This window comes from Danio rerio, chromosome 13 (genome assembly GCF_052040795.2).
Source record: "Danio rerio strain M-AB ecotype USA chromosome 13, GRCz13ab, whole genome shotgun sequence".
Classification (NCBI taxonomy): Eukaryota; Metazoa; Chordata; class Actinopteri; order Cypriniformes; family Danionidae; genus Danio; species Danio rerio.
The window spans coordinates 17,559,469-17,570,243 of record NC_141033.1 but is presented as its reverse complement, the minus strand read 5'-3'; the positions used below and the strand labels follow the sequence as shown (position 1 = coordinate 17,570,243).

Below are 10,775 nucleotides of genomic sequence, written 5' to 3'. Positions count from 1 at the left end.
TAAGCAAAGTTTGATTTAAATCCTACACGGCGCCTCATATATATATATATATATATATATATATATATATATATATATATATATATAAACTGTCTATTGTTTAAAGCCCTTTTTATTGTATTGTTATATTTTATTGATATACTCATACTTTGTTTATATTATTCCACATGCATAAATTCACTCCAAATAAATCTATTCAGGTCAACTTAAAAAAATATATATTTTCAGATAATGGTCTGCCCTTGCTTGCACACAGCACAGACAAACTATTTGTACAATTTTCTCTTTAATATTGGAATTACATCTTACCGCAGGGTGGTCTCTGCCCAAAGTCTTCTCTCTGATTGCCAGTGCATCATTAAGAAGGTTTGCTGCCTCTTTATATTTATTCTGGTCCCTAAAGAGCAGAAAACACATACAAAACAATATTGCTACTTATTGTGTAACAAAGGGCTGTTGCTAAGGTATTTCTAACAAAAAAAGCTGTTTCCAAGGCAACAGGATGATGGCACAATAGACTAATGTCCCAACGGTCTGCAAACCGGATATTAGCATAGCTTACAACAAAGGTTATGGGTGATGAGCTAAAGCACGGTACATACAGCATTCTGATGCAAAAGAAGATCTTTCAGAAATCATATTATCATACGCCCATTTGCTGCTGTTATTATCAATATTGAAAACAGTTGTGATTCTTAATATTATCTGTGACAACTGTGGTTCATTTATTTCAGGATTCTATAAAGAATAAAAATTTTTAAATTGGGCATTTATTTAAAATAGTATTTTTTAAACAGTATAATTTGTATTGTGTTTTAATGTGTCTTTCCTGAGCAAAAGTATTAATATCTTACAAAGGAAAAAACATACTGACAAAAAAAAAACACATTTCAGGCATTGTGTACTAAACAGTACTTATTTCATGCTTAAAATGATACATTAAACAGATGTTGTTGTTTTTTTGGTGTATTTAGTTGTTAGCCGACCTGTAGACGAGAGCGAGAATGTTAAGCATGGTGGCTACATCGGGATGATCGTGTCCAGATGTTTTCTCCAGATCTTCAAGAGCCTGTTTGCAGAGAGGAACGGCCACCTCATACCTGCCTTGTGAGGCATACTGGATCACCAGGTTGTGAAGGGTTCGAAGACGAGCAGGGATCTCATAACCACCCTGCTGAGCTGCTGCCACTGCACTGCTGTGAGGAGGCTGGACTGGGAGAATAGAAGAGAACAAAAGTACACTGAAGTAAAATTCATATAATGTGATACAAATCTAAAAACTTGTTCCTTTTTTATTAGTAAAAACCAACAGAAAGTGAAGAAACTGTTGCAGAGAGTCTAGGAAAAGTCCCTAAGAAATCAAAACTAACGATATGATTTTGTTAGCGTACACTGCTAGTTCTGTGGTGAATTATTCATCCGTGCATGTCATTAGGGAAAAAAATTGTTTGCACTGCCATAATCTTTCAAGGGCACCTATAGTAAAAAATCTACTATTCAAGCTGTTTGGACAGACATCTGTGTAGGTATAGTGTATAGGCCGTCATATTGGGGTGATATAAACACACCCAGTCCTTTTTTTTTTATTTAACAACATCAAAAATGGTGGACCAATTGGAGCTGTTTTTAGATCGACCGCAACTTGACGTAGGAGTGCGGTACCCCAGCCCACCAATATCGATTGACTGCAACAAATTACCATATCCTAGGTTTGTTGTTTCACATCAGCCATTTTCAGCGTGAGAGTCAAAGCGATGTCACTAGGAACACCCTTGCTCTATTCTTAGATGTAAGGCTCATTGGGCTTAACACAAGACCAACATTCACCACATGAACGGTGTAATCGGAATTATCGTTTGTAACTTAGTTTGTTTGTAGGTAGGTTAGCAAACATGTGTACTGTTTATTGCGTCTACCTTAAACTTCATCTGTTTCTCGTGGTCACAGAAGCTCCCTGTGATTTTAACTAGGTACAGCTGGAAAGTGCGAGCTTTCTGTCAGGGTACACACAACAGCGCTTCCAGCCGGTGGCTGTCCGTGGCGCCCAGCCACGATTCAGGGCACTTCATATTTCTGTCGCGCCACAGAGCGCCATCTGAATAGTTTCGTTTTAAATAACATGCGAATGTGCGTGTCTGGTGTTCCGTGTCGCGGCTCTGAGTGGCGCATCTGGTGCCTCGGTCAAAGTTAATTTAGTGTGCATGGTTATTAGTCTCGGTGTACAAGCTCGGAACTTTAAACTAGCAGTTGGCTGTAAAACTATACAAAGACACAAATGATTTTGTACTCTCTACTTGGTCTGTGTCCGAGTCGTACATGTACGGCGGAATGCTGGTCCTCTCACTCATGTTGCATCTCTCTGTCTGCCTGTCTCTTGCCAAACACAAAGCGGCGGAGCTCTTGGCTGAATCTGAAAATGCACTTCCTGTTTGTTTTTAGTTGATTTATCAGATTATTACATTGAGGTAATGGGCGTGGCTAATGCTGCTCCAACTGTCAGTTGACAACAAACAGAAATGGTGAGGAGGAGGAGTCTGTTAGGTTGTAATAATCTTCTAAAACCTAAAACTGGAGCTGGGAACACTTTCGAAGAAGACATTAAAATTTAAGTGGCATCTACCCTTTTTTTGTCCATTTCTTCTTAAGGCTGATTTATATGTTGCTGATTTATGCATTGCTGATGTCTACCCTGACACTCACCTTTCAAAAAATAATAATAATAAATTACTACACGTTGCATAGCACAAGCTCTGTGAATGGTCAGCTTGATATCATTAACAAATGTGGGCAGGGCGAGAGTTGTGGGAGAGGAAACAAGTCTTTAGCTTTTATTCCGAGGTCTAATCTTGGATCCAGTATTTTAAGTAGATGGCTGTTGTGGTGATGGATGAGTTAAGATAATAATACTTAATAATAATGTGTTCTTGTTTCTTGTGTGTCATGTAGATAAATGTAATTTAATTTGCTTTTATTTATTTACTTGTTTTGTACATGTATTCATTTCGAAGGAGTGGATAACTGCCTGAATCAGCAATAACCTATCAAATATATCTTCTTGTGTTTAAAATAAATCTCTTAAATTACTTAGCTGGAAGAGCACAATAATTTGCATTTATCTTGATTAATTTTCAAGCTAAAACACATTGCAAATCAAAATTATTAAATAAGCAAAAATAAATAAATCAGTCGAAAGTTGATAATACTTAGTCGAATATAAGTTAAAAAAAAACTGCCATGTCTCCATGTGATAGTATCAAGTATCAGCAATCTCACAGAAGGATGACATGGTGATTGGAAAATGTAGTTTAGCTTGACTGTATATCTGCTGCTGTCTCTTTGCAACGTTAAATAAACAAGGAATAACTAAAGACATGGCAAAATGAAAGTAAAAAGATACAGCACATTCCCAGCACTTCAGGAATGAGGAGAAGAGATTAATGCAATATTTTTCAGAGAAGATTTATGTCATTCCCTTTGAAAAACTCAGCTGGAAATCATTTGCTGCAGGGCAGCATCACTGACAAGGAAACAGCCGCCTGGCATTCATGTGTCAGAATGAGGGTTAATCTGAGTGCGTTCACGATTCAGCGGTGTCAGACTGCAACACATGACACCAAAAATATCAGTGCACTGAGGAGCTCTGAGCCACAACCCGACCCACACTGCCCTTTGATCTCACTCCACAGTCAATGAGCCAATTATCAATTATTCTATCAGAAAAATAAAGGAAGTGACTGGAAGGAGAGTAATTCAAGACAGCAAACTCTCTAGCTCACGCAGAAACAAGGAAAGAACTCTACTTCAACATTTTTTCCTCTCAATAATACTATTTCTTTTAAATCATCAATAATTTGTATTACATTTATTGACTGTTTTCATTTAAACTAGGGAATAAATCCAATGTTTTTCCATATTTACAAACATGGACACAAGTATAAATATATAGACATATTCAGCATACATTATTATACAAAGACTCTTATACTATATATTTTTAGCAAGTGCCTATACATTTGTCTAAGTCAGGGGTTCCCAAACTTTTCAGGCCAGGCCCCCAAAATGACAATGCCAGTGACTCGCGACCCCCACATTCCTATAAGGTGATTATAAATATAGAAATATAAGAAAACAAAAGCATATTAAGAACACAAAAAAGTGCAACAGTCTAACAACCACAGGCTATAATTTATATGATCATTTATTATTTGGTTTAATTTAATATTAATCTCAAGTAATGAGACTGGTGGGTACAATGTTTTTAGCTCAAGTTTATTCTTGGTTTAATTTTGGGGACTGCCACTCAGAGATCACCCTCAATGTTCAGTTGTGGCCAGTATTTATTTTTAATGTATTTAATTGCCATAAAGGTGTCAGAAAGTTTAACCTGGTACAATAAAATCTAGCTTAAACACACAATCCTTCGAAAAAAAAATTAAAAGGCTTTTTATTTGCATGTTGTTGCTTTTTTATATAACTAGTATTATATAACTATTATATAACTATAGTACTATTTTTTATTCATTTATTTAGGTTTTAATGCCATATCAGCAGCATTGGCTATTTTCATGGCAAAAATATACTACTAAATGTACAATATATAATCATATAATCATATCAATTTCTTAACAAACATACATTGTAAAGAAAAAAAACAACAACAAAACAATCCACATAGCAACAACACGGAAGAAGAGTCATATATAATCTTATAGTTTTATTAAAGATAAATACTCTAAAATTGTTCCAGAAGGTACCTTTTCAAACATTTTACTTAATATATCTACCGAATAAAAACGTTAATCTACTATTTTTTAGGGCTGTCAAAATTAGCATATTAATTAATTTAATCAGCGTGATTAATTTGAATATTTAACACATTAAAAAATAAAGCAAATGACACAGTTGCAGTTTTTTTTTTTTTTCGGTTGTAGCCGACGTGTGTTCAGGGATGGCGCGTGCATTGAGGCGACCTAGGTGGCTGGCTTGGGCAGCAGAATAGTGAGCGAACCCACCAGTCCTCACTTTCATCCGCTACACCCACCCCCTCCTTCACCATCCTTACTTTCATCCGCAAAAAGATCACTTTCTGGTTGAGGGCGGCTTGATTGCCGTTTGCCTAGACCGCCAGTTCAGCTTGCTCTGACCCTGCGTGTGTTTAATGCCTAGTTCAGACTGCGTGATTTTAGCCCTGATTTTGGCTCCCGGCCGTGAAAACATCATTATAGTAAGACAAAAATTAATTTTTTTGGTGAATTATACCTTATAAATACAGTATGTGACTCATTCATCATCATTTGTCAATGTCACTGAGCAATGTATGTGAAACAATGAAAAGACTCGTGCAGCCGCCTTTTCTTCTCTCCTGAACTTAAAAATATGATTGGCAGAATTGTAGAAATGCTGGATTAAGATCGTCTAGGGGGGGTCGAATCGAGATCGCTATCTTTTAACGATTAATTGTGCAGCTCTAGCTCCAACTCTAATCAAACACACCTGAAGCAGCAAATTAAGCTCTTACTAGATACAGTGGGGATTGAAAATTTGTATTAATGTGCATAAAGAAGCCAAGGAAAGATGGAAAAATCTCCAGAAGGCATCAAATTACAGATTAGACATTCTTTTAATATGTCAAAAAAGTATGTCAACAACAGCACGAATAATAATAATATAAAGCTCACTGTCCTGAAAGCTTTTTTGAGTGCATTTATTTAAATGTTTAGTATATTTTAAGATCACATAATCAAATTTTTTTAAATTTGCAATACATTTTTAAAACATTTTACTAGGGGTCTAAGACTTTTAGGGCTCTATTTTGCAAAATGCAAAGCGCAGAGCGCAAACGCATTAAGGGCATGTCGGAATTCACTTTTGCTAAAATAAGGATGGAAAAATCCACTTTGCGCCGTGGTAGATGATCTAAAAGGGTTGAGCTTATTTTCTTAATAAGTTATAGGTGTGTTTTGAGAATAAACCAATCAGAGTCTCATCTAGCAAGAAAACAGTTAAACAGAGCATCTGCAGTGCGAGAATGAGAGATAAGGCCTCGCATTATCTACTTTCACTTTCGCTCTCGTGGATAGGGTAACCTTGTACGCACAGACATCCATTAGCCTATACATAGTTAATTTTGTTTGCTAAGCGCAAAGATTTGTTTCAAAACTATTTATAAATTCAGTTCTAATTTCCAGCAAACGAATAAATGAACAATAATAATGAAGTGTGCTCAAAAAACTGAGTTATATCCAAATACATATGCTGTGCCCCATATGGTCTGAAACCTGCCAGGTGGGCAAATCTAAGCTTGTTTTTAATAAAACAGATATAAATATGGATATAATAAATAATACTGCTAATATTAATAACATTATACCAAAGAAAATTATCACGAATAAACTGAAAAAGCCGCCTAGATGAAAAAGGCATGAAAGTATGGTTTTTAAATTTTTATAGGCGAGAAAATGTTTTATATTATTTTAATCCTTCATATTTATATCCTATATATATCCTAATTATATCCTATATATATATCCTTAATATTTGTATTCTTTTTCATATGTAAAGATATTTGCGTAGCGTATTGCTCTACATCTTGTGTGTATTAAGCAGTGAGTAAGCGAGGAGCACACAACTAACGCGCTCTGCGCTGGACTTTAGACCGGCTTTGTTCTGGTCTATTGAAAAATCTATAATAGTTTTTTTTAAAATAGCAATGCACCAGCAATGCGCCTTAGAACGCCTTCCTTTTTAGACCAGAATGCCTTTGGGCGCACATATGAGCGCAAATGCATTTGCTATTTAAACAGAGTGGCACAAAACGTCAAAACAACTCTTGCACCAAGCTGAAACTAGCAAACAATAATTCCGTCGCGCCTTGTGCCACATTGCGCCTGGTGTATGATGGCCCTTAGAGTCTAAATTGTTACTAACTAAATCATGGTGTTTCAATAGTACTTAATAATACTCAATAATGATACTTAAGTGTTTATACTAGAAGTACATCAACATCTTGAATTTAACTAATGTCTCTTTTATCAACTGTTCAGAACTGAGTGCTTCTAAAGTACTTACTGCCAGGTCCAGGCTCATCCTGCTCATCTGGGAAAAGATCATCCAGTGTCTCCCTGCTGGAATCAGAGTCCTTATCATCCTGAACAGAAAGTGTTAGAAAGAGAGAAGCACAAGGTAAGACTAAAAAAAACAGAAAATATGGTAAATGTCATAGGGAAAATAAGGTGAGGGCTCACTGATGGGCTAAGATCTTGATCATATTTCTTGAGCTGGTTCATGAACTCCAAGTGTTTCTTCTCCTCCTCCAACTGAGCCACACTTTGCTCGCTCTTCTGCAGCCGCTGCTGGGTTCCTGCCAGCTCGTCCCGCAGCCACTGGTTCTCCTGACACAGCCTCCGTACCTGTGCAACAGCAGCACTCAGATTCACAGCATTTTCACACTACAGCTTTTACACAAAATTGCTGACCCATGTTTTCAGCAGCCCTGGCTTGGAAAGTTCTTTACCTTGAAAAGGAAAATACTGAATAAATCCTTAAAACCAGCCAGCTCAGAGGTGATTACCCATATAATGACGTGTGATTTAACGCCAAAAAAGAACTTTAATTGTAATCCTTAAATAAAGAATTAAGTTTGAAGTCAAATGCACAGAAAAAAGCGTATTGTATCTTACTACACAACAATAGTGTGTTTGATGAACACCTGAATGATCAAATGTTTTCTTGAGTATTTAATATTTCAAGTGTATATTTTTTTTATATCTTGTACCTGGGCCCAATTTTGATAAGAAAAAAAATACATAAAATATTACACTACTTAATACACTACTGTACCCTGTAAATAAAGTTTGTAATATCAACAAAACAGATTGTAAAAAAAGTTCACAAAAAACATTAATTATTTATTTTTAGTTATTGAATTGTAATTGTAAATCACCAACATTTTTACTGCAAAATATCAGTAAGGGCGATTGTTCTGTTTTACAAAACGTTTGTCAACTACATTAATCGAAAGTTTATTATTCAGTCCAGTTCTTGTCACGTGACTAGCGTTGTGCTTGCAGCATTCTTTTTCAAATAGGTGTACCTGACAGTGGCGCCCCCAGAAAATTTTCTTAGGGGTGGCCAGAAGAGGCCACACCAAATCTTGGGGTGGCACACAAAAAATAATGAATTCAGTGTAATGTTATAATTTTTGTTTCTGGTAAATGAAATAATGTGGTTTTTACTCATTTATTTAATTCCTCTTGAAATATTGCAATTTACTCCTTGAAATAATTCAGCAACTGCATGTGCAAACCAAACCAAATAAAAATCAATATTCAGTTTAAAAACATTTTTCATATATATTAACATATATAATAATAATATAATCATATAATAATGCTAATAACATTTCAGTTATTTTATTCAGTTAAATTTTCAGTTATTTTTCCACATATCTTTATTGTACAGCATACAGTATATGCCATGTCTAAAACTAATGAAAATTAATGAATGAATAAATAAACAAACAAATTAACAAACTGAACAAAAGCCATTACTTTATATACACATGCTCACTATACAGACCCTTACAATATTATTTATACATATTCCTTTTTGAGCCACAATATTATTAATACAGCTTCTTCTTTTGATGTACCTAAAGGTAAATAGTAAATTGCCATTGCTGTTTAATGAAGGTCTGTGCATGTTGTCAACGACGATCGGGGAGGCAGAGAGGCAGTAAATCAGCTACATCAATGGCACCAATTAATGCACAATAATTTATTTATTGAAAAATTGTGAATTTATGCAAGTACATTTAAATTAAGAAAAAGTGTGTGCGTTGTGCTGCTAGCACTCTGCATGCACATTGCTCTCCTCTACCGGAAATAACGAACTTGCACGCTCAAAAGACATAATATGTGAACAGCCTAAGCCACAGTTAACCCAGTGTGTGTGGGTATAACTTTAAACTAGTACACAGTTGGGATGACTTTGTTTAGTTGTAGCAGTTTTGTTCCATGAAGAAACACAACGTTAACCCCCTGGGGTCGAAGACCGCGTATATGCGTTCTGACAACCTAAATTACACTTTCAGTTTTGATCGTACAGATGAGATCAAGACATCAATCGAATCTGTTAGGTGTCTAGTTTTCAATGTGTACACTCACAATGACAACAAACGGGTGCTTTTGCAAAACAAGGATAATAAACAGTGTAGGCAATCAGTCTTTTCTCTCTCCGTGAACTGTTTTTAGAAACGCGCCAGTAAAATGCTGAAAACAAATCACACAGACACGAGACACATATCTTTCGAAAGCTTGAAGTGTCTACTTTTAATTGCAGTGAGTGCATGTTAAAAACAAATATTGTTTGATAAAGTAATCAGTATGAAACCAATGCTATGTCTAGTTTCTCAGTCTGAGTTCATTAGAGTTAATGCTACCACGCCGGTGAGTCTTTGATATTACAAATAGCCTGCATGAGACACACGCAAGTGTGGACTGTCAGGAAAAACAAATGAACTGAAACTCAGCAAATACTTAACAAAGAAATATCAGAGATTTATCTAAAGAAAGCTTGATATGTCTACTTTTGCAATAACCAACTCAAGTTGAAAACCAATAATCTCTTTTCAAGTAATTAACTGATTATATTTATGTATATGTATGTACATGTATATGTATGCATACACACACACACACACACACACACACATATATATATGTGTGTGTGTGTGTGTGTGTGTGTGTGTGTGTGTGTGTGTGTGTGTGTGTGTGTGTGTATTATTATATGTACAATACCATAGGCTAGTGGTTATATTACCACAGCAACTATTGAATTAATAAAACAAATTATGTCAAGTACTTTACTAGACTATGGTTTGAAACAACTTGTTGACTATACATTACTAATAATGCTTTTCTTGCGAGTATGGTAAACTTATTTGTGGTTACTAGTGTTAAACTATAGTTTCTTTGTTATTTGCATTCTGTTCTCTCATCAAGTATGCATATGCTATGCTACTGTGAAAAATAAATACTGCCAGTTGTTTACAAAACAGCTTATATTCAGTTTATAATTTCTATGTGGTAACCAAGATTATTAGGTAAATTAGTACTAGTGTCAGTGAACAACACAGAAATGTTAAAAATGTAGTAATGTAATCAGCTAGCTTATTTTTAAAGTAGATTTGCTATGTGTAAGTTTATATAGTTTACAGAGTTTTATACAGTGTACTGACTCTCACAAGTGTATCTAGAGTTATTTTGTGTGATAGTAAAATATATTTTAAATAAACTGCAAACAAAAAATATATATATAAACTTATTTTTTTGTCAGATTTTCTCTTGAAATTCCTAGTGACATACCTGTCTGAAGGCTCATTATGCAGCTCATTATGCAGGTCTTTGTCTTCTCAGGTGTGACTCACTGCATTAGTATTGATAGCTCACGCCTTCTTGTATAGACCATTTTCACTCAGAAAGTGACTTAGAAATTTTAATTCATTATATTGTTTTCTGTGAGCAAGTAAACAAGATGTTTCTCACATCATTTTGAAGCAAAAACACTAGGCTACAAGATCCAGTTCTCAAAAGTGTTGTGAACAAATGTTCTTCATGTGTTTCACAGCCTTGTTTCAGTGACTTCGAAATTTTAGTTTTTCACTAACTACGAAAGAATCGCATAAACGTTTCTTTCTCAAAAGCACAAACATATACAAACATGCAGCTTGGGTATTATTGTAGCCCAGCTTGTGCTGTTTACAGTGTTATCACACT

At 35.2% G+C, this 10,775-nt stretch overlaps 3 protein-coding genes across 30 annotated transcripts in view; 1 reads left to right on the top strand and 2 right to left on the bottom strand.

The window, feature by feature from the left end:
- The window catches only part of LOC147841024 (uncharacterized), a 485,466-nt gene that overhangs the window by 187,735 nt on the left and 286,956 nt on the right, over positions 1–10,775 (bottom strand). The gene's annotated exons all lie outside the window — the stretch shown is intronic.
- Positions 1–10,775, top strand: part of LOC147834160 (uncharacterized) — a 439,063-nt gene that overhangs the window by 164,201 nt on the left and 264,087 nt on the right. The window lies entirely within an intron of this gene.
- Positions 1–10,775, bottom strand: part of klc1a (kinesin light chain 1a) — a 209,886-nt gene that overhangs the window by 176,507 nt on the left and 22,604 nt on the right. For all 28 annotated transcript variants that reach the window (XR_015505034.1, XR_015505035.1, XR_015505036.1 and 25 more), the window contains 4 exon segments: positions 7,245–7,409; positions 7,069–7,147; positions 987–1,212; positions 310–397 (listed from right to left, as the gene is read on the bottom strand). Coding sequence is in view for 16 of the 28 variants with exons in the window: in XM_087277700.1 (XP_087133826.1) it covers positions 310–397; positions 987–1,212; positions 7,069–7,147; positions 7,245–7,409 (558 nt within the window). In the remaining 12 variants the exon portion in view is untranslated.